This window comes from Myotis lucifugus, unplaced genomic scaffold, assembly GCF_000147115.1.
Source record: "Myotis lucifugus unplaced genomic scaffold, Myoluc2.0 scaffold_0, whole genome shotgun sequence".
Taxonomy (NCBI): domain Eukaryota; kingdom Metazoa; phylum Chordata; class Mammalia; order Chiroptera; family Vespertilionidae; genus Myotis; species Myotis lucifugus.
The window spans coordinates 3375287-3399877 of NW_005871048.1; the positions used below are offsets into that span (position 1 = coordinate 3375287).

A 24591-nucleotide genomic window follows, 5' to 3' on the forward strand; every position below is an offset into this window, starting at 1 on the left:
TTCATGAGTACCTCTCTCTTGAAGTGTGTGGACAGAGGCTGCATATTATCTTCCCATGATCACTCTTTTTTAATGTCTAACTGACAGCTGCCTGTCAGTAAAACAAGGCGATAATGGGCAGAAAATGTCTCTGCTCTTAGGAGAGCAAAAAAGGAAAGACCCTGGATTCCTATGGGTCTCAGAGACACTTGTCAGCCATTGTTAAAGAAGACTTATAAGTGCCTCTGTGGGGAATACCTATGAATGGCCCAAACATTCTCACTCTTATTAGTGAGAAGAAGAAAAGGGAGCTGTTTCTCATACATGTGCAGACTTTACCCACAGTGCAGATTCTTCCCCCAGTGGGAGCTTGCCCAGTGTGTTAATGTGTCACCATTGCAAGCCAGGAGCAGGGTGTGGCCATGCCAGATGGCACCTGCAACTTCACTGATGAGTCACGGACAAAGCTCAAGCTGATACAGCTCAGGTGATCTCAACTAGTCATTCTGAAGGGAGTAGTTCTGCCCACCTGCTTACACATGCTTGAGGTGCCTTCAGATGTATCTAACAAATAATATGAAAGTGGAAGTCCACAGGGCCAAGTGACACCACGTGACACCACTGCTCAGCCACAATAAGCAAAAGAGAGGATATTTTCGAATTGTTCTCATTTTCCTAAGGGATCAGTAAATGCAGGAGTGTTGAGCCTAACGAAAGACTGTATCAGTCATAAAGATGAGAGTCAGATACCAAAACAGGTGAGGGAAACAGCGCCTGTCTTTTCTACTGAGAGTGCTGCAAGATGGCAGGGACCATGCCCTGGACCAGTGATGGCGAACCTATGACACGCGTGTCAGAGGTGACAGGCGAACTCATATTTTTGGTTGATTTTTCTTTGTTAAACGGCATTTAAATATATAAAATAAATATCAGAAATATAAATCTTTGTTTTACTATGGTTGCAAATATCAAAAAAATTCTATATGTGACACGGCACCAGAGTTAAGTTAGGGTTTTTCAAAACGCTGACATGCCGAGCTCAAAAGGTTCGCCATCACTGCCCTGGACTTACTGTGTGCCCCTTTAAATCACAAATCCAGCTCTCTGTGCTCAAGAAGAAGGATTATTAATGGGGCAAAGGTTTTTTATTTACGTAAAGACAAGTGGACCTTTAAGAATAATATAAACAACAAAGACAACTCAGTCACTATAGGATAAAACTAAGACACCAGTTCCTTACTCTTGAAAATTGGCAAAGGAAAGAATGAGTCCTGCCTTTTCTGTGCATATTGTATTTGAGGAAAGCCAGATTGCACTGGTTAATGAAGGAATGTTCTTCACATGAGAATTCCAGCCACTAAATGTGGAAGGGAAATTAGAACTAGAAAAGCATAACTTTGTAGCTCCAAATGAAATAATTGAGTCAAACCACTATCACCAATGGATTCAATGATTGTACCATTAGAAATGTTAATAGGGAACTTCACAACGGAGAAATCAGGCTGCCAAACCCACTAAAGGTGGGATGGCCACACATTAGGTGCCTCCCGGTGTGATGTAATGAAAAGTACACAATGAATGAAAAGGACACAATGCCACCTATGAGGTATTGTAGCTTAAGAGTTAAACTTGAACTTAATCAAACCAATCAATAAGTTTCCAGAAAATACAGGGGCTATAAGAACAAGTTAAATGATACCAAAAGAAGACAAATTATGAAAGTGGCTATTAAGATGGGGCTCATGAGGAACCCTATAAAAGTATATTCAGCAAGACAATGGCATGGGGGGGGGGGGAGGTGGCTGCAGGCAAGTGAGAGGGACTTCAGAGACAGAACATCCAACTCTTGTACCCTATTTGGATCATTTAAACAAACCAACTATAAATGATTTTTCAAGTTGGAGAAATTTGACTACAGTTTGGGTATTAAATGATACCAAGGTATTATTGTTTATTAGGTATGATAATGGCTTTGTGGTTATATAAGAAAGGTCCATGTTTTTAGAAATTTATACTGAAGTATATAGAAGTAAAATGACATAATTTCTGGGACTTGCTTAAAAATCTTAATAGGATTCCGGAGACATAGAAGCATTGAACAGAGCGCGGAATCTCAGAGGGAAGGCGGGGGAGGTAATTAACCAAAGACCTTGTATGCATATATGCATAACGCATGGACACAGACAATAGGGTGCTGAAGGCCTTCGGGGGAAGGTAGAGGAGGAGGGGCAGGAGAGGGGGCTGAGGGGGTCAATGGGGGGAAGAGGGGACATATGTAATACTTTCAACAACAAAGAATTATTTTTTTTAAAAAATCTTAATAGGATGAGAGAAAGAAAAAGAGAGTGAGTGCAACAAGTGTGGCAAAATTTTGATTATTAGATGGGAATGAGGGACTATATGTGGGTTTACTGTAGTATTCTCTCTGTTTGAAATGTTTCATTATAAAAATATTAAGGAAAAAATAACAGTTCTCTCTCAGAGATGATAGTGAAGATCTATTGGAGCTGGGACTAGAAAAAGTCACTTTATCTGGGTATTTAAAATTTTATGATATTTTTCCTTAATTTTTTGATAATATCCTTTTTATTTTAAAAAAATTAACTAGTTTTGTTAGATCTTTTGGGTAGTCACTAGAAACCAGTTTCATTGCCGCACATCAAGCAATTGGAGGAGAATTTGTGAAAGCGAATGCTGATCTTAGCTGAAATAACTTGCTTTCTTCAGCATCTGCAGTGGCTGGTCTCCAGGGGCTTATCTGGCTACATGTGTTTTTCACATTTATTAGTGAAATTGGAGATTCAAGAATAAAACACAGTCCGCGGGAACATTGTGTTATTTTGTGACATGTTAGAGAATTTTTAGCCCATAAAGCAAATGAGTGAGCTCTGTGGGGGCATAACTGTTATTTTCACCCTGGAAGGCAGTGAAGACCCATTGTATTTATTAAGCACTTAGATGATAGAAAATTAATAGTGCTGTGAAAATAGAAAAACACACTCACACTATTGCTATTAATAGAGTAATTTTTAACCACTTACTGGAATTGTAACGTGCTGCCAGAATTAATGTTCTTCTCCTTCCAAAAAAAATGACAGTGCTCATATTTGATACTTGTGTGACGGACTCTTTTGAATGAGAAAGAAATGGAAAGGGCTTGGCGTCATTCCTGATGGATGATGGGATGTGTGTTATTTTTCATGCCACAGTTTCCTATTTAATTGTTGTAACCCGGCAGAAATTTAAAAGAAAAAAAAAGTTCAATAAAAATACAAATGTTTAAGCAACTATTAAAAAATATATTGTAATTTTTTTTGTCTGTTTTGAAGGAAAACAACCATCAGACAAAAATTTAAAGGTAGACCTCTGTATAATATTTTTTTGTGTGTGTTGGATAATAATTTCATTCAGTGTCAATGTACAGTTATTTTTGGTTCTATCAAACAGGCAGGACCAGGTGAAGGAACTTCACCCATTGTTTTTGGCAAAGCTGGGTATACAAAGACATGAATAGACCAGATATTTGATTCAGGACCTTTCGTCTAGGTGGTTGAGGAGCTTAAGGGAAGTTCCGGTGGGAAGACAGCCTTCTGTGTAAGCTGATGCACTGGGGCATTTCTAGAACACTCAGCTCCCCTGAAGACTGGGAAGAGAGTGGGCTGGATCTCCCACTGAAAAAGTCCAGACAAAGCCAACAACACTCCAACAGATGGCAGCCATGTAAGATGAGGGACTGATGCAATTGCCAAAGTCAAGATGCACCTTGAGCTGGAACAGGGCCAAAGTCAAGATTGGGACAGGCAGCCCAAGGAGCAAGTGCAGGAGGGAGGAGTGTGCTTAGAAAAAATATCACCTCGGTGGCACCTTTGAAGGTGTTAGTAGGCACTTTGCATTGAGTAGGTGCTTTGTTTTGAGGTAAGCAGGAAGTAAGAAAGAGGCCTTTCCCCACCAATTTCATGGTCCTCAAGAATCCAGGATATACAAAGGTGAAGAGATTCAAGATAAAGTGATCTCAGTTAACTCAGTCCTTGACTAACTGTTACTTTTTTCTTGTGCTTGTTTGTATCTTGATTATTTAAAAGGATATATTTTAGGGAACCAATAAAAGTGTGTGTGTGTGTGTGTGTGTGTGTGTGTGTGTGTAGAGAATGGAGTAAAGTAATTCCAGGGGGTTGTGTCTGTGCTTTTTGCCTATGTTTATACAAGACTGTCAAAGCAGATGTCAGCAGTTCTGCCTCCGAGGGATTTTTGTCCTGGGAAGATAGAGTAGTAAGGAGGAGTGTGGAGAGGTAGGCTAGGTGAGGGGACCTAGAGGTAGGCTCTGGAAGGGGCCCCTTCCCCCAGCCTGGCCCAGGCTGTTGTGAGATGACTGCTGCACTACAGTCTTAAGCACAGCGGGTTACCAAGTGCCCTCCATGTGCCAGGCACATACCTACCACAGGCCCTCGGTGTCAGGAGGAAACCAGGCTTAGCGCCAAGTAATTGTTCTACCGGTAAGCTCCAGGCGGCCATTCAAAGCCAGGACTTGGTGATCTGAAACCAGAGCTGTGTCTCCTCTCCCCTAAAGGCTCCCAAGGGGCCCCTGAATCCCAAACCACAGATGTGAAAAGGCAATGCAGAAGCACCCAGAGACTCTGACAGGCCTCCAGACCACGTGTGAAAGAACATGAGGTTTGGCAGATTTCAGTAATTGAAACATATGATAGGGAGTCTGTAATGCCAACAACAGGGCTGAAAAGCAAAATCCAAAGAGCTTTATACTTTGCTCTGCATTTCCTTAATATTCCTTGGCAAGGTGAGTACCTTTGGTTTTCCTTGCAAGTATATGTAGGGTAACATATGCCCCCAAACGTCTCTTGGGACATCACAGGCCTGAAAGCACTCCGGAGGGTCCCTACCCCCAGCCTGGTGGGAGGCAGAGCTTGGACACTGCCCTGTGAGAGGGCAAGACTACAGCTTCCTACTTCAACTTCCTAATGAGTGCTCTTGGTGAAATGCAGATGGGGAAAGCCCCAAGGAACCCTGGTTTAAGATAAGCCGGCAGCTGGCTTTATTCCAGGGTACGGTGTGAGGTGGGGTTAAGAATTAGCAATTCTGTATTGCTGGTACAGGGTTGTTTGTGCAGAGGAGAGTGAGATATAACTTGGATTGGACCCCAAATCAACTTCCTTACTAGGGGACATTCACTTAAATGCTGGTAGAAAATGTGTCTGAACGCAACCACGAATTAGGAACTTTTGTTCGTAGAACATGTTCAGCTCTCATTTGCAGCTGACATGTTTTTCTCCTGTGTCATTAGATACCCTGGTCAGCAGGCCATACCCTCCACACCTTTCCCCATGCTGGACAGGTAGCTGTTGGCACTGGACACACTGAATATCATTTGAAGAATACACATTTTTTTCTCATCTCCAAGTACTGTACCATGAACATTTCATTCTATTTTGCCTGCTCTCCTCTGTTTTTTTTAAACTTGACGTTTAAACTTTTTTGATTTGCCCGGATTGTTCCCAAGCTCCCAGAACTCATCCGTGCAGCTCCATTCCCCCACCAGCTCCCGGGCTCAGCAGGGCTCTGTGTAGGAGCTAGTTGTTATTTACAAGTGTAATTCAGCTGTCACTGTGTCTTTGAACATACGGTGTTGTTGTGGGATTTTTAATTGCCATTTTCATCTATATAATTAAAATTAAATGAAAAAATGGATAGCTTCCAATATCTGAATTAATTTTATGAGTACTGCTTGAGAGGGAAAAGTATGTGTAAATAGAATAATTGTTACTTGATTTGCCTTTAGCAGAACTAGAGATTGTACCTGGTGGAAAAGAAAATATAGTAATTATAAATGGGGAGAAAAAAGATTAGTCTGATATTTCTGTGACTGAGAATCAGAATTAATGACCTGGATGAAAAGTGATAAATAACTCTAGATATGTTTCAAATAGTACACTGGGAATGTGTTACGGTAATTCTTTACAGATCCAACTTGTCTGGTGCTGGTCTGGATTTTTTTTTTCTTCCCAGAGTTCATCATGGGTGTTTACACATTCCTCAAGAAAGGGCCCTTATCCCAAATCAAAACCTCTGTCATGCTCAGAAACAGGCAGGCATTTCACCTGCCTATTCTGCTCTGTAACAGTGAGCACGTAGCAGAGATAAATGAGACAGTAAAGAGCAGAGTTTGTGTGTGGGTTTTGTTTTTTTTGTTTTTTAATTCATTGGGCCAGCCAGTGTTTTACTTGCAGACTCATCAAGCGCCTGACAGTCATGTTTATAAAGATGTGGATGGTCACTTTATTTGAAATGACAAATTCTTCGCTCTACATAATGAGGTCAGTGAAGCATCCAGAAAAGAAATGTATAATTTGGTAGCGTGGGTCTGTAAGCACAGCCCTGCCGCGGCTATTTAAGCTTAATGAAGCAGCTACTTTGCTGCAGCACATTCTTAGTGAATAGCCTCCTTGGCGTGTTTTTGAAAACTTAAACGTTGCTGGCAATCATGTCCCGGCAATCTCCTTGGAGAGCCTTTGTGCCCTGTTCTCGGAAGAAATATGCCACTTTTACATGTTAATGGTTTTGGAATTAGTCATTTGCTCCATTTTCATTGGAAAGCAAGGTCAGTATGCGATTTCCTGCCTGCCTTCATTTTCTCTGAACATTCAGAATACTCTCAGTCAGTTCACCAGCCATGCAGCGCACTGTCTGGTTATAACATGCCTGAAAAGCCAAAGAAATGTTCCCTCAAAGAGCATTCCTATTCTCAGAGACTCTTCTTAGAATCCACAGTCTAAAAATCTAACTCAGAGGGGAAATTTCCTGGACAGACCATTATTGCTATTTTTCCCCCATTTCCATCAACAGCCGACTTGTATCACCCATTCACTGGTCTCATTAGAGGAGGCCTCGCTCCCTGAGCATGCGAATCCTTGAAGAAGGCTAAGGGATAGTTTAGAAATCCTTTTTGAAGCAGATTTACTTGTGTAAAAGTAAGGTCAGGCTTCTGAATCCTGGACCAGTGTTAATAAAGTACAGCTTTGATGGAGCAGAAAGACATCTCACCCTTCCATGGTTCTGCAGTTTCATTCCCCTAAATCTAAGGCATCTGGTGGTTTTCCCTGAACTAGCAGGACATGATTGCTGGAGTCCTCAAACTCTGCAGTCCCGGGAGGGTCTGGGGAACACTCCAGACCATTTAGTGGCCTATGCCTGGGAAATGTAAAGCAGGACTTGAAATGATGGACTCTATACCACCAGGCATTTCCCAGGAAAACCTAGTAAGTTTTCAAAAAACATTTTTTAATGGATGAATGAATTAAAAAATCAATTAGCTCCTTTTATTTTCTTTGTTGATCAACTCTGGGGGTGGAGGTGTCACAGGACCCTTCCAGGACATATTGGAAGCTAAGAAGCCCGCTTCTTAAAATCTCTGGAGTTGGCATTTAGAGTTGCATTTGGAAATACAATCTTGCTCCAGACTGCCAATCCAAGCTTGGGCCTGCTCAGGCCACTGCCTGGGCAGCCCATATGACCAGGTTAGTGCCAGCTGGCACACAGCCTTCTCATCCTACATCTAAGAGATTAAAGTTGACTTGGCACTAAAAATACAGTTCTGATAGAAGCAAGCCTGAAGAGGCACTTGAGAGAGGCTTGTGTTTTATTTTCTAGTGTATTTATCACATGCTAGACTAGCTAAGATAATGGTAGCTGCTGTGACAACTACACTAAAGTATCTTAAACCTAATAGCTTTTCATCATATATCTTTTTTGTTTATTTGTTTTTTTGTTAATCCTCACCCGAGGATATTTTTCCATTGACTTTTAGAGAGAGTGGAAGGGAGGGAGAGAGAGAGAAACATTGATGTGAGAGACACATCAATTGGTTGCCTCACACACAAACCCTGACCTTGGCCAGGGATCAAGCCTGCAACAGAGGTGTGTGCCCTTGACCAGAATCGAACCCAAGACCCTTTAGCCCAAGGGCCGACGGTCTATCCACTGAGCAAAACCAGCTAGGGCCATCATATATCTTTACTAAACATTTTCATGGAAGACTGAAACATGTGCTCAGGAATATGAAAAAGACAGGGCTAAGGAAAAGGAGAAGTGGGTATGCAAGGAAGAGACTCCCTTTGTGCTCCCCCTCTAAGACAGAGGGAGTGACCCATTGGCAGAGCTCAAGTGTGTTCCAAAAGGTGCAGTGTTGCCCTAACCCCGTGTTCGGCAAACTGCGGCTCGCGAGCCACATGCGGCTCTTTGGCCCCTTGAGTGTGGCTCTTCCTAAGCCTTAGGAGTACCCTAATTAAGTTAATAACAATGTACTTACCTATATAGTTTAAGTTTAAAAAATTTGGCTCTCAAAAGAAATTTCAATTGTTGTACTGTTGATGTTTGGCTCTGTTGACTAATGAGTTTGCCGACCACTGCCCTAACCAGTTTGGCTCAGTGGATAGAGTGTCGGCCTGTGGACTGAAGGGTCCCAGGTTCGATTCCGGTCAAGGGCATGTACCTTGGTTGCAGGTACCTCCCCAGTAGGGAGTATGCAGGAAGCAGCTGAATTGATGTTTCTCTCTCATTGATGTTTCTAATTCTCTATCCCTCTCCCTTCCTCTCTGTAAAAAATCAATAAAATATATATATATTTTTAAAAAGGTGCAGTGTTGTAGGAGTCAACTAGCCATGGGGATCAGAAACGAGATGCATCCAGGCCAGAAGAAGAGCGGAAGTTAAGCTTAATGTAGTAATAAAATACAGCTCTCTCTGTGTGGGGCTTGTTGCAATTTACAAAGCACGTTCACAAGTATCATGTTATTTTAGGCCTCAGATGAGTGGCTCAGGAAGTATTAGTACCCTATTTTCAAATGTGCAAGAAATCTCAGCAAAGTCTGAGAGACAGAGTGATTTGCTCTCAAGAGTAGTGAACCAGAGTCAGGGTTGGTGTCCTACCTTTAAGAACAGAGCTTTTTGCTCGACTGGCATGGGTCAGTGGTTGGGCGTCGACCTATGAGCAGGAGGTCATGGTTCGATTCCTATTTAAGGCACATGCCTGGGTTGAGGGTTCGATCTCCATTGGGGAGGCAGCCAATCAATGAATCTCTCTCATCACTGATGTTTCTCTCTCTCTCTCTCTCCCTCCCTCCCCCTTCCTGTCTGGAATCAATAAAAATTTTTTTAAAAAAAAAAGCAGCCCTAGCCAGTTTGGCTCAGTGGATAGAGCGACAGCCTGCAGATCTAAGGGTCCCGGTTCGATTCCAATTAAGAGCACATACCTTGGTTGCAGGCTCCTCCCCGGCCCAGGCTCTGGTTGGGTGTGTGCAGGAGGCAAATCAATCGATGTGTTTCTCTCACATCAATGTTTCTCTCTGTCTTTCCCTCTCTCTTCCATTCCCCCTAAAAAAAAAAAATCAATGAAAAAGATATCCTTTAGTGAGGATTAACAACAACAAAAAAATAACAGCACTTTTTCCCATAACTCTGTGATCCTTATGGAGGGTCCAGGGGCTGCTGAGGCAAAAGGGCTGCCCTTCCCTTCCATTCCCTACCCTTCCCTTCCCTTCCCTTCCCTTCCCTTCCCTTCCCTTCCCTCCCCTTCCCTTCCCTTCCCTTCCCTTTCTTTCCTTCCCCTTCCCTTCCTTTCCCTTCCCTCCCCTTCCCTTCCTTTCCCTTCCATCCCCTTCCCTTCCATTCCCTTCCCCTTTGACCTCTGGACACATCCTCATAACGCCAGTCATGTTCCCATGGAAATCACTTACAATGGCAGCCTGTTCAGAAATGCAGCAGCGATTATCTGCAGCCTGGTTGGGTTCTTGCTTTTGTAAAACCTGCACTCTGTCCTTTAAAGGGGTCAAGTTTAACAGGCAGTCCTTTTTGTCTTAACAATTGACACACACACACAAAAATACAGAACAAAGAATTGTCTTTAGGGGGGGGGGGAAACAATTGTCTAACCAGGCTTTCATTTATTTAGCCCTCCCTCCTTTTTTATTGTTTCCCTCTCATCTACCTTTTTCCACTGTGTGCTGCTGAATTTGGCCAGTGCCAAATTATGTTTTATTCTCAGCCTGAGTAAGAAATTATCAAGGTGTAAAGTCTGGCCAACAAAGGTCCCATCCTACCAGTGCAATTTGAAGTTTCAAGTTTATACAGACACCACTCCCTCCCAGCATGTTTCTGTCCTAAGAAATCCCAGAGAGCAGAATTCTTGGGTAGACAAGAAAGACATTTTCTCACAAGAGCAGCAGTAGTGATAAGAAAGTGGTCAAATGGTGCTTGAAATTTTGCACAAAGATCCGTGAGAGACCAGGCGCTGGGCTACAAACCCACAGCTCAGCTCTTTTTAGCATCCAGGCAATAGCCTGCTGTTTTCCCAGGTGGCTCTGAATGAGACAGGGGAATGCAGGGGCCATTTGTCACTGCCCCAGGTGCAATAGTCATGCCAGTTGGTACATGCAGCCTGCAGGGCCCACTCCTGCCCACGTCTGGATCGAGGCCTCTGGGCTTCCTTTTGATGGAGATTGGGGAGGACATGTCCCCTTCCATGCTCCTCCACCTGAGCCAATGATTAGATTCACTCCTTTGGGGCTGGAACCAATTCAGCCCTCCCGACCATGATCAAAGGTGCCCATGCTCTGTGATTCCTTCCACTCCATTTTCAACTCAAGAAATGGGGTGTTTTGTTTTGTTTTGTTTTGTTTTGTTTTGGGGGGGGGGGTAGAGGGGAAGTGTGGAGATTGAATATGCCAGTCTTAGAATCTCAAGGTTATACTGGTCAATGGATGTGCTGGTGTGCCCTTCAGTGCGCGCTGGACTGGAGTCTCGCTTCAGCCAGGTCCTAAGTTGGGCTCAGGCTTCTGCAGAGATGCACAAGGAAAGAGTCAAGGCTTGCTTGCAGGAGAAGGCAAAGTAGAGAAGCCTTGTGTTCCTTTTTGCCCAACTCAGTGCCTGGCGCCCACTGTGAATGGAATAAACTGATGAGATAGATGGCTGATAATAGCCCTGATGCCTTTGAGAAGAGAAGTGAACTGAAGTACATCATCCAGAAGTCAAATTACAGATATAAAATAAGATTAAAGGAAACGCTGCTTTCTAGAATTGTTTTAAGGGTATTTCATTGCAAAATGAGGTTATGCATTTAGAACTACTTCCTTTGATGAGGACTTAGTCTAGGTTATAAGTAAATGAACTTGGAGGCATTATGCGCCTGAGAGACCTAAGCACTGACAGCCCTGGTCTCCTGGTCTCACTCTGTGCATCCCTCCTCCGCCTTCTTCCGATTCCATCCAGTGTAGGGAGGACGCGTTTGGCTCTCTGAGTTGGAATTATGCAAAACCCCAAAATAGACGCTCATAGTGCACCCAGACATAATGATTCCATGCGGCAAGAAGGTCACTGTGTCTGCTTTTCCTGCCAAGACACCCCTGGCTCTTAATCTATGGCTGCCTTGTGAAGCAAGAGAGCTGTGCCAGGAAGTTACACTCTGTGACTGTGAGGCATCATGAGAATTTAAAATCATGTCAATGGGGTTTTATAAGGGCAAGTCAAGGGGGTAGGATTAGACATAGTTTTAGAAGACGGTCTTTGAACATCCTTTTTTTCTGTGGCCTGAGAGCTACCATAACTCAGTTAAAATAAAATAAAAACCACATTATCTGGCCCCAGCTGCAAATCCACTCCACCCTGCCAATTCTGCCAAAAATTAAAAAGACAGCCACCCAAAAAGTGTACTGTGATTATCTGAGTGGTGAGGTTATGAGTTAGTTTTATTGTTTTCTTTGTGCTTTTCTGTACTTTCCATAGCATATACTTCCTGGTTTTCTGATGCTAAAAAAAAAAAAAGCAACAACTCCTATTTAAAAAGCAAAACTATACTAGCTGATTGTTTAGGTATGTTCCTTGAATGCTCAGTAAGTACCTGGTGGTTGAGAAGCCCACCAGAGTCATGACAATGGCAGCCCTGCCTCTTCCTCCATCTCAGGACTCAGAATAGAGTTGGTGTTCACAGCCCTGTTGAGGTTCCAAAAGGCTCCTGGAGAGGCCAGACCGCAGACCCTGAGAGGACTCGTGGCAGCCAAGGAGCACAGGAAAGGGTGCGTGCTGAGCCAGACACCTCCGCAACAAGGAAGGGATTCCATTCCCATCCGTTGTCTTTGGTGGTCAGGCCTGCTTGACACGTGCTTGTTGGGAGGGACAGTGTCAGCTCAGTTCATCTGGAAACACTACATTCTCATCCTAAGAATGTCCAGTTGATGCACATTTTTTTAGAAATTGGGAAGATCCTGTTTTCCAGACTTGTAGGAGTCAAGTAAAGTGTAATAAGTAGAGACATATATCTGGGAGCAAACAACCTTTTCAAGAATTTCAAAAATTCTCTTAGGGTTCGGGGGGAAGATTCGTTTAGACTTGGGGCCTTGACCATTCAGACTGGTTATTGACCATGAACTCCATCTGCCAACCAACCCTGCCTCTATCTAGGTCGTGTCGGGCTCAGAAACTTGAGGGGAACAGGCTGAACAGAAATGGCCTGTATGGACTGGGAAACTATGTCATCTCACCCTTAGACCTAAATAATTCCACTAGAAAGCCCTCTATTTCTTACACATCACATGAGATTTAATATTGTATGTAGTGGGGTTCCTCACTCCAGTGGGCCTCACTGCCTTGAACTTGAGGTCAAATTCAAGCCCATGCCACACAGATCAGAAACGGAATTCCTAGCAGTTTGCATGATAGACTATGTGTCAGGGAGCTAAGGCTGTCATTAAGAATGGATTATTATTGTGGGTTTTGGTTTTTTTGGTTAATCCTCACCTGAGGATATTTTTCCATTGATTTTTAGAGTGGAAGGGAGAGGGAGAGACAGAAACATCAATGTGAGATGTTGCCTCCTACACGCTGCCTCCTACATATTGATTGGTTGCCTCCTACACGCACCCTGACCAGGGCTGGGGAACCTTAACTTAGGTATGTGCCCTTGACCGGAATCTAACCCAGGACCCTTCAGTCTGTGGGCTGATGCTCTATCCACTGAGCCAAACTGGCTAGGGGCAAGAATGGATTATTTTTAATAGGCAGTAGAGATCTCACGTATCAGTTTCTTCCATACTCCTATGTGTTCCCTTATGACAATGCAGTGTCCATAGATTTTAGGTAGTACATAAATAAACAAAACTCAATACTAGTGTATTTATTGTAATGTCTATTAGGAAAAAAATGTAATAAGATCATCCAACTAGTCATTTTATTAATAACTTTACTTAAGACTAAAGAAAATAGGTTAAGTTTTTAAGGGAGGTTAATTTTCAAGACATAAGTAGATAATCCTATATAATAAAACCCTAATATGCAAATCGACCGAACAGAACGACCAGTTGCTATGATGCGCACTGACCACCAGGGGGCAAGACGCTCAATGCAGGAGCTGGCCCCTGGTGGCCAGTGTGCTCCCATAGGGCCAGCTCACCGCTGGCGAGCACAGCGGCAGTAGCGGGAGCCTCTCCCGCCTCCGCTATAGGCAGGTGGTAAGGAGCGAGGGGTCCAGGACTGCGAGAGCCCAGACTGTGAAAGGGATGTCTGACTGCCTGCCGACAGGGATGGGACCTAAGCCAGCAGGTGAACATACCCCGAGGGGTCCCGGACTGCGAGAGGGCACAGGCCAGGCTGAGTGACCCCCCTCCCCTCCAGTGCATGATTTTCATGCACAGGGCCTCTAGTTGTATTATAAGCAAAGATATAGCAAAAGTCAGAATGGTTGTACATTAATTGAATGATTCATGTTTGGCAAATATTGTCCTACAAGGTGTTAGTTGGCCAGATTTTTTTTTATTTTTTCTCTCTCTCTCTCTCTCTTTTTATTAATCTTAGTATCTTAGAATGAAACTGCATGGGGAATAAATTGCTTCCAAGAATAAAATAGTTGCGATCAGTAGTAATGATTCTAGTAATTTTTAGAGAGTGTCAACAAAGACTTACTGCTTCTCTGGTGCAGAGCGGGAGAGCTGCTTATCTTCTCTTCCGATCTAGCTTTGGAGCCATCATTCCCTCCTCTCTCCCAGAGCAGGGATCCTAATGTTTATGTACGCTGACATGCTCGCTGTCTTGTTCAGAGCTACCTCCACTGTTTCTTGTGACTTCTGTGTGTGTGCGCGTGAATATTAAATGGTAACAAGATAATGAGCCACGTCTAGGCTACCCCTGTTATTTATATTAAATAATGACACGATGATGTTGGTAGCCTGTAATTCTCCATTTCCTATTAACCACCCTGCCCAAGTAAACTGTTTTTCTGATCTCTCTTAGATGGAAATCCTGTATGAATGCGGAAGCCATTAGCAGAGTAATTGCTGTCTGTTACCATGACAACCAGCCGCTGCAGTCACCTACCAGAAGTGCTGCCAGACTGCACCAGCTCAACTGTGCCCCTGGTGAAGACTGTGGAGGATTGTGGCAGCCTAGTGAATGGGCAGCCACAGTATGTCATGCAAGTTTCGGCCAAGGACGGGCAGCTGCTGTCAACAGTAGTACGGACTCTTGCCACCCAGAGGTAGTACCACAATTAACATTAAAATAAATGAACGTGTAATTGATCCGAAGGACTCTTTGTCAGATGGGAAAAAAAGGGAATGTAATTAGTGCTCAGGTCTTTGTGTCAGGTGAGAGGTGGTAGGGGAGAGGGTGGGGGCGGGGAGACTACACAAGTTCTGTTTCTATAGCAATAGGGTATAAGCTAAAATTCACGAATTTCGCTTAAAGACACACTTGCAGAGAGCCGGGCAGGGAAGGATCCCACAAGACAGAGTCCCTTGCTTTACATTTATTTTGACATTGCAACAGTAATTACACTCATTGTCTCCAGGCAGTGACAAAGATAACCCTATGTTAGAATAGAATGAAGGAGGCACTGATTTCAGGTGACTGAGCCAAAGTAATTGGATTTGTGGGCAAAACCTTTGAAGTGCTACTCCTGGTGTGCATGCCAATCAGCACTGCCTGATAGGAGCACTTACCAGGGCCACTTCCTGGGCATGTCTCTTCTCTGGCACATCCCCCTTGGGGACCTCTTCTATTGCTCCCTCCTTTGCTCCTCATGGGCCCCCCATGATCCTTCATACACACCCTGCCCTATGAAACTTACTATTGTTAAAACCCCCACACTTGTCTCCCCTGAGTGATGAACCAAAGCAAAGCTAAAGGCTTTCAACAGCCCAGAAGTGGCTTATTCAGGCCAATACTTTGTCCCTGGAGGTCTCTTCTTGTGCTGTTGCTGCCCAGTGACAGATTGACAGCTACAGGCTGCCTGGCCAATAAGTACACCCTGACTTCTCCAGCTTTCTTTCAAAATGGGTAAGTGGGACTTGACCTGTGGATGTAACATGTATATCCTCACCGGACTTGCCTCCTGATATCAGCGCTGACTCTTCTAACCCTGAAATGTGGGTCTGTCACTCACACCTGGACCACATACCTTGGTCTGAGCAATTTAGCCAACCCCTCCAATGTAGATACAGGTCCACAGATCTGAGCATGTGCCTGCAGCACGACCACTGGGCCACTGCCGTATTTTCTATTGCCTTCAGCCTGGACGTGGTGTCCACCAGACATGGACTCACACATCCATGCATGTCATAAACATTGTCCATGTACTTTCAATTTGTGCTGCTATGGCAAAGGGAAGTCATGGAGGGGAAGGAAGTCAATATATATTTTTCTACCTCTTGAGAAGCTTCTACACAATTGTTAGGACTCAGAATACAATGAGGCAGTGAGCATCATTGCTCATCTGTGAACTGAGACAGATAGCTGATGTGTACCTGTCACCCTTGCAGGCATCAAACACTTCGGTTGATTGGGAACAACAGGCTATAGCACTAAAATGAGACTTGTGAACTCCGGTGTGTGTGTGTGTGTGTGTGTGTGTGTGTGTAATTTTTATGTGTTCTCCCATCACGTAGTAATGTAAACGAGAAGTGGCTCATGCAAGTGGCTCAATGTGAATGAAAGAGGCCGTTGATAAAGAGGGAGAAGAAGTCAACTCTTTAAACTTTATTATCCTGCCCTTGAGCATGAGTGAGTCTTTTGGGCAAGTGAGAAGGAGGTCCTTTTCCCTTTTAATCCCCTTTTAGCCTTCACTCATTCCCAGGATCATCCCTGGAAAGGCCTGTCGGAAATGGCAGTGTGTCTATGACTGTTTCCATTTGGACCAAAGATGGTGTCAGAGAGTGGTGCCACTCTCATCTTTGGGGGACAAGAAGAGGCAGGGGAGAGTGGATAAAGAGTTTGGTCCTCAGGTTGGCACATACAATGATGACATACTTTAAAATCTAATGCCCAATAAAGGAGAGTTTGAGCAATATAAAAACATGTCGATCAGAAAGAGATAGTCCTCTTAGTGGATACAGGACACCATATCCACTGAGAAGTGAGGTCATCTTTGCTTGACCCTTCCAATGGCTGCTAGTTTATGGCCGTTATTTGATTTCCATGACCTGAATTTTTCTACGAGTGAAAACAGCATTAACTCAGCATTTACTATATGCTGGTCCCAATTCTAAGCTTCTCATCTGGATTATCCTTTCTCATCCTCACAATCACCATATGAGGAAGGCACCATTCTCTGTACCCATTTTAGAGATGAGGAAACTGAAGTACAGAGAGATGATGTTACTTGTCCAAAGCTAGCCAGCTGGTAAGTAGCAAGCTGGTGTTCGAGCCCAGGCCACTAGACGCCAGAGCCTGCCACACGAACCACTATATCAGGTGCCTCCACAAAACATGCAGGGGTGATTTTTTTCAAGTTAAAGGTAGAGCTCTAGACAGAGGCCACCTCGGTAAAAGGTGTCCTCTCATTACTCGCTTTCAGCTTAGTGTCCTTAACATCCCAGAGAGCATCCTACGAAAGTCCTGCTACTCAGCTTTGTGCTGTGGCTCAGACCGCCCTTCTGTGTGGCGGTTTTGGGTTGGCAGCCAGTTTACTCCCCTCTTCTCAGCCTCACACCCATTGAAAGCAGAAATGAAAGGAACCTCTGGGTATTCAAGTGTCCTGGCCAGGTTTTAAAAACACAGTTTGTCCAGAAATTACAATTGGTATTATTTAAAAGCAATTTCTGTCCTTAATGGTGAGGGATGGTTTTTATTTTTTAATTGGTGTTTGCCTGGATTACGTCTGTACCCAAGGCAAAAATAGCATGCTGCTTGTTTTTACTCATTTTTGGCCCTGGGCCACTCCCCATTTCTTTGTATTGGCAAAAGTAGATGCTCGAGGACCATGGCACTGGCCCCACTGCCAAGTACAAGTGTAGATCTAGGTTTTGGTTTTGTTTTGTTTTTTGTTAATCCTTACCCATTTCTTTTTAAAGAGAATGGAAGGGAGGGGGAGAAACAGAGAAACATCGATGTGAGAGAGACACATCGATTGGTTGCTTTCCGTACACCCCGGATCGAGCCCGCAACCAAGGTACGTGCCCTTGACTGGAATCGGACCCGGAACCCTTCAGTCCTCGGGCCGACGCTCTATCCACTGAGCCAAATCGACTAGGGCTAGATTTGGGGTTTTAAGGCAGTTGTCTTTTCTGAGCAGCTGCCACTGGGGAGGGGTGAAGGACACAGAGCCAGAGGACCATCCGCGTGGCAGTGGTTTCTAGCCCAGTGACCAGTAGGTGCCCCTCCTCTCTTGCAGCCCCTTCAATGACCGGCCGATGTGCAGGATCTGCCATGAGGGCAGCAGCCAAGAGGACTTGCTCTCTCCATGTGAATGTACGGGGACCTTGGGGACAATTCATCGGAGCTGCCTGGAGCACTGGCTGTCATCCTCAAACACCAGCTACTGTGAACTCTGCCACTTCAGGTTTGCAGTCGAGCGCAAACCCAGGCCGTTAGTGGAGGTCAGTAATTGGGGCACGTCCCGAAAACTTAGCTCTAATGAGCAAATGATGTCTGCTTTTATGCCCAGATCACAAACCCTGTGCAGCTTCACTGAAGCACGGAAATAGCTTTGCGTGAGAGTGTGTGCATGCATAGTTGACACAGACGGAGAGAACTCACTAGCTCATTCAGGAGCAGCAGTAGAAAGTTGACCTCCCTGAGGTGGAGACAGGAGAAGCAACCAATCAATGGGTGTATTCTGAAAGGTCTTTATGAAAAAGTATTGCTGCATAGTGGTTTGAATAGTTCCGTGACCTATGTAAGTTACTTCACCTCTTGGAAGTGCTGTGAGGATTAAGTGAGTTAATGTTTATAAAGCACTTAGAAGAATACTGGGTATACAAGTGTTTGAATTTTTTTTTTTCAATCTCTCCCAGGAAATTTATACAAGTTTTTTTCAATTAATAACCTAGTATTAGAATCTCTTTTCTTAAAAGGTGGTGTTATCAAGCCAGCGGTTAAAATGGTGGGACATTCTCTTTTATGTTTTAGGAGCCACATGATTCTTCTTTAGACCAAGGGTCTGGTCTTGTATGAGCTGGGGAATTGGAAAATATCATTGGACTAATTTTGTCCTCTCTCCTACCCTCGATTTCTACCAGCCAATTAAAAATTGGATCTTGGCAACAATAAATATTCTAATACATTATGAAAGAGACCCAAGACAATGTGCCTATAATCCAGACATGCTAGTAACCTTCTCCTTACTTTAACAGCTGGCCCAGCACAACTTTGGCATTAAACTAAAGCTGGAAATCAAGAAGCCCTTCTGGAGGACTATTTAAAACAGTGTGTTAGCGCCTTGGCACTCAAGGCTCTGGAGAGCTCTGCATATGTGTTCTCTTGGGTTTGACCTTGAAATTTTAATCAGGACCTTGTAACTGAGGCCTGTTTTAGCTATGGCTTGCTTGCCAAATGGCACAAATTTATTTGACTTGCCCCGATAAACTCTATGCTTTTTTTTAAGACTCTGGATCAAGTGGCCTCTTAATTTAGCCATCTTGCTGCTTGACAACCACTCTCAGAAATTCATATTTATAGCTTGCCCATCAGGGATTTGGCCCTCTGCCACATGCACTGGGATTTACATGTCAGAACTTCTCTGCAGACGGGGGGAATATAATTAAATAATAAACAAAGGAAATGAAGATTTCTCAAGCCCAATGGCAAAATTTAAAAAGAAGCCTATTTCCCCTCTCTAGAAACTTTTGGGAACTTCCCCAAGTTGATATGGCAGCTTCCCCGGGCAAGCTGGCTCTCCACAGTAAGAAAACCCTGCTTCAGTGGGCTGCATCCAATGGCCTTCCTTACTAGTACCTCCCAGTAAAGAAGACTTTGCTTTTGCTTGGGAAAAACCCCAGGGTATTATGGGTGTTATATAACAAAGGAGTGTGTGTGTGTGTGTGTGTGTGTGTGTGTGTGTACACACATATGCACACAACTTAGTTTCTCATATTACACCCGTAATGTATCACCCAGGGAACCCACTGACTCCCAGAGAAGGAAACCTATCCACACACAGATGTCTGTCGGGACACAGACAGACTCCAGAATCTTAGGCAACTGTCATTAAATGAGGAAACAAGGCAAATGACCTTGAGAATGTGTGAGGTGCTCTTCAAGATTTAGGGCTTCGCCTACAAAAACTTCACCCAAACGGTTGCGGGTGGTGAAATTTTCATTGCACAAATGGAATGTGACGTTTTTCAGAGTTAATGATGATTGAACAAGTTGAAAGTGAAAGGCAAACCTTCTCAAGCCGGGGGAGGCTGGCCGTTTGATCATCCCATGGCGAGATGAACTTGCTGTTTGACCACAAGCAATAAAAAGAAGTTGTCTTTGGTTTCTCAGCTGGAGGACAAATGAGAACCAGGTGCAGGGAGATTTTTAAACAGATGACATTACTAACTGACTTTCCCCCTTACCAAAGGAAGGGTTTATCATAGTGACCATTGCTTCTCAGTACGTTTACCTCCAGATAAACATGAATCTGTTAAGTAAATCATCAAAACCTGCCAATTTGGGTGAAGCATTAAAGGTTGTTACTTTGTTTCTCATTTTCACTCTTTTAATTGCTTTAATCATTACTTTATTTACCAGTCAGGTCTGCCTTCTCATTAAAGCAAGAAAATTCCATAACATTTAATTTTAAAATCGATGTGGTAATAACAGCTCCTGTTGCTAGAGGAAGCAGTTGGAAAAGTCATTTATAAATTTTATTTGTCAGCACCCAGACGTTAACATTGGTCGGAATTACTTTAACACCTCAGACTCCCACTTTTCAGTAACTCAGTCCTCATTCAACATGGCCCTTTATCCCCCCCTTTTTTTGTTCCATTTTTTTTATTGAATTTATTGGAGTGACATTGATTAATACAATTATACAGGTTACAGATGTACAATTCTATAATATATCATCTGTATATTGTATTGTGTGTTCACCACCCCAAGTCAAGCCTCCTTCCATCAGCATTTATCCCCCTTCCCCCCTCCAACCTCCCCCACTGACCCTGTCCCTTGATCCTCTTTAACACCACTATTCCAAAGACACTTCTCCTTCACTTCCTTTCCTGAACTCTCTGTAGCCAGCAGTTGGAAGTTCATTTTTAACAGGTTGGGAACCTGGTACCTAAACATGGGCTGCTACATAGAGTCTTTCCTCTCCCTTCCCACAAAAGAGTGAGTTTCTATTCATAATAGCGAATCAATGAGCTGGTTTTTGTTGTTATTGTTATTGTTGTTAATCCTCACCCGAGGATATTTTTCCATTGATTTTTAGAGGGAGTAGAAGGGAAGGGGAGAGACAGAGAGAGAAACAACTATGTGAGAGAGACACATCAATTGGTTGCCTCCCACATGTACCCTGACTGGGGCTGGGGATCGCGACCAGAACTGAACACAGGACACTTCAGTTCATGGGCCAAGGCTCTGTCTGCTGAGCCAGACCGGCTAGGGCAATGGGCTGGATTTTATTAGCATGTCCAAACTGAGCATCACCTCCCCACTTTACCACTGACCGTCTGGGTGGGGTGGCTCAGTTTCTCTGAGCCGAAGTATGAAGGAAGATGAGCTAGAAGCTCTTCCTGATATTCTTGGTCTCTATAAGGCTCTATAAGGCTGAAGGTCCAAGGCTATAGGTCTTCTGAGGGAAAAAAAAATTCGCTCTGCACTTAAAAGACTACCTTGTATGCCCTGGCCCGTGTCGCTCAATGGTTATAGTGTCCCGTGCACCAAAGGGTCTTAGGTTTGATTCCCAGTCAAGGGCACATACCTGGGTTGCAGGTTCAATACGCAGCCCCCAGTCGGGGTGTCGGGGTGTGTGTGGAAGGCAACCAATTGTGTCTCTCTCACATCAATGTTCTTTTATCTCTCTTTCTCTCTCTCTCTCTCTCTCTCTCTCTCTCTCTCTCTCTCTTTCTCTTTCTCCCCCTCCCACCCTCCCTCCCTTCCACTGTTTCTAAAAGTCAATGAAAAAACATCCTCGGGTAGGAATTAACAAACAAAAAAGGATACTTTGTGTGGTATATAATTTATACCTCAAGATGATTGTGTGTGCATGTTTGTGTGAGTGTGTGTCTAGTTACCTGCCTACCTACATGGCCAGACTACATCTTTTTAGTCTCTTTTGGTAAATTCATTGCCCTAAATATTTTCTTGTTGTTAAATAAGCCAGTATAACAAGAGTTAGTTTCAACCCAAGAGCTACATCTGGATCATCTGGTTTTCTCTAGACATGGGTAAATGTCCTGTACAGTCCAGTTGATGTAAATCTCATAAGGTCTGCATCCAATCAGGTAAAGCTTGGAAGGAAAACATTCAAACTGTACACAGCAAGAAGGAAGAGCAGGTATAACCCATGTGTTTCCTCTCTGCACAGCTGGCACAGCTAGCATGCCTCTCGTGAAGGCTACATATTTTCTGTTGGTGATGTGTCAATTTGTGAGATGAATTATCCCCAAGAATAATGACCTGGTAGAAGGCAGTCAACAGACATCCACTAACCATAAAAGGATTCCCTGAATGACCAGCCTGGGCGGTTTTATAGTCTCCTTCCTGCTCATTTTCAGTTTTCCTCATTTCTCTGAGTTGAACTCTGATACCGTTCCTTTATAAGGGTAAAATAGAGCAAACCAATAAAAATACCATGGCTTGTTTCCCAAAGTCGTGTGCCTTGACTCCAGCCTGCGGCCGTGATTGCACATCTGACTGAGCAGGTTGCCAAGGAAGTCCATCTTCCTATGTGCAAATAGCGTGCTTGCAACATCAGTTTCTGGTGATGGGAGTAACTGCTTTTCCTAAGACGTGTATCAGTAACACCCAGCCTTGCCCGGCAAACGCTTGAAGTCATAGATCAGCTCCACAAGGTCGTGATTAAAATGAAACAGCCAGGAAGTGGTGGAAATCTGGAGGAAAGGCTTCCCAGGACCCGTCCTTCCTCCAATCAGGGAGACGCGGTGATTGTTCACAGGCGGAGTGATTAGGTTTTCGTATTTCTGTTTCCTTGACGCAAACCCCGCTGACTGATAAGAATTGTATGAACAATTTAAAAGCTGTTCCCTGTGAATCAGAGGTTTAGCTGAATTGAAAGGGAGTGTTTTCACACACATCAGTTACTCAGAATAATGGGATGTAAAGCTATGGAGATGAGGATGGGGGATTTTTTTCAAACGCTTTATTTATGATTATTTTTGTAAGTCACGGGAGGAAGCTGGTCCTAAAGCGTGCCCTGGATTCAGTGTAATCTCCAGCTACACAGCAGGGAGCAGAGTTGAACTGCTGTGGAGAAGTCACTTTGTGCCTTGGCACTTGCTAGTTAATACATTTAAGACTTCACTTAAACCTTCCTAATACGTACATATCAGACTCAGGTGGCGACATTGCTCGACTCTTATTGTAGTGAGGTTTTGGGGTTTTTTAAGTTAATATATTCATTTAAGTAAAAATATGAGCTTGTGGTTTCAGAGTATTTATTTTCATCAGCAAGCCCTCGTACCATTGGGGTAATTAGGAAATGACAGTATAGGGGGGTATAAACTGATTCAAGGCGATTCCCAGGCATGAGGACCACCTATTCCATTCCTTGAAGGAAGGCGGGCAAGTTCCCCTCTTCACAGCATGTGACAGGCAACCAAGAAGCACTTGCTCATTATATAAATGGATGGAGAACCTCCCCTCCCCCAATTGCAAGCCATATATCGTATTCTCGGCCTATGGTTGTAAATCAAAGAAACCGACCCCTTGCCCTTACAGTTTAAGAAAGACTCCGTTGGACAAGGGCTTTTATATAATACAAACTAGCAACACTGCTTTGAGCAACACAGCAATGTGGTGATTCTGACAGTCCTTTCTCCCACGCAGTCATCAGTCTTCCCTCCAGTTGTAAGGAAAGGCAGGTGGCAGGAGCCCCTCACAGTGCAGCGCCTGGCAGGCCTGAGAGAAGTGTGGTGGGGGTGGGGCGATCGGGCCAAATCAGAAAGATTCAGGCCCAGCTAGTATTTGTCAAGCTTTCGGGAACATAAGCACTGTGCAGGCAAACACTTCACCACAGTCGGGGGGTGGGGAGGGCGGGGGTTTAGGGGGATCCTATTACCCATTTGGTAGATGAAGAAACAAGTTTACGGCAGTGATGTTAGGTGAAGATCCCTCAGTGAGAAAGTAAGAGGGTCTCTTGGTCCTGCATTCAGGCCTCTCTGTCCACTCCATGCTGTGTTCTGGAGGGATGAAATGAAAGACAAGGCCACACCCAGCGTCTGTGAAATGGAACGTGGGAGGGACTTAGTTGAGTCCACAAGGAGTTCCCACTTCCCGTTCTCGTGTCCACCACAGACTGAGCTCCCGGGCGGGCTGGCACAGGTTCTTCCTGCTCTGCCACCAGGTTTAGTAGGCCCCTCCTTTCCAGCTCCAAGTACCTGAGGCCACTCTCCTACCCGATCCAGGTGAGGCTAAGGCCTCACAAAGCAGAAAAAGGCGCTGTAGCATGAAGGACAAAGGAAATGCCAAGTACCGGAAGGGAGTGTGTGAGGGACTTTGTGTCTATTGTATGGGCAACAGAACAAAGGTCCTCCCACTGAGTGAAACCTTTGCCAGTGACTTTCCCAAGCAGGGCTAACGTCACGACTGGGCTGCTAGTCTAGAACTGCAATACAGACAGACACCCTGGGATAGCCGCAGGGAGCCTGGTTCCATCCTGGCCCCATGACCTGCACTGAGAACCTGGACAAGGCATTTCTCTTCTCTTTGCATCAGCTTCCTCACCATTGAATAAAGCAAACCTCACAAACTGGTGACTTCATTCATGCACACAGGTGTGCTCTCTTGAATTTTTTTTTTTTTAAGAATTTGAATGCCTTTAAGTGGGTCATGCACTCTCCCGTTTCCCCGGGCCTTGTCTTTTGCTTACGTCCACCCAGCCCTCTTCAACCTCTTGTGTTACCCATGTACTATTTACAGCTGAGATTCCAGAGTTAGGTGTTTCTCCCACCTTTAAAAGAGTTCTCTAATGCTATGTGCATTGCCTGCTGTCAGCATATCTTTCTCTCAGGGTAGTAAAGACTGAACCTTCTGATCTCTCCTGTTGTCCCCACATTATAAGTGAGCTGAAATGACTGGTTCACAATTACAAGGTAAAGGAACCGCTAAGAGATAGCATTCTAGCATGAACAGTGGTAAGAATAACAATTCAATATCTTGCACTTGCCTATA

General features: G+C 44.2%; 1 protein-coding gene across 2 annotated transcripts in view; it reads left to right on the forward strand.

The window, feature by feature from the left end:
- The window catches only part of MARCH3 (membrane associated ring-CH-type finger 3), a 135699-nt gene that overhangs the window by 85631 nt on the left and 25477 nt on the right, over positions 1 to 24591 (forward strand). For both annotated transcript variants that reach the window (XM_023764270.1, XM_006081076.3), the window contains exons 2-3: positions 14269 to 14512; positions 17645 to 17849. In XM_023764270.1, the coding sequence (XP_023620038.1) occupies positions 14325 to 14512; positions 17645 to 17849 (393 nt within the window). In that variant the 5' untranslated portion in view covers positions 14269 to 14324. The remainder of the gene's footprint in view (positions 1 to 14268; positions 14513 to 17644; positions 17850 to 24591) is intronic.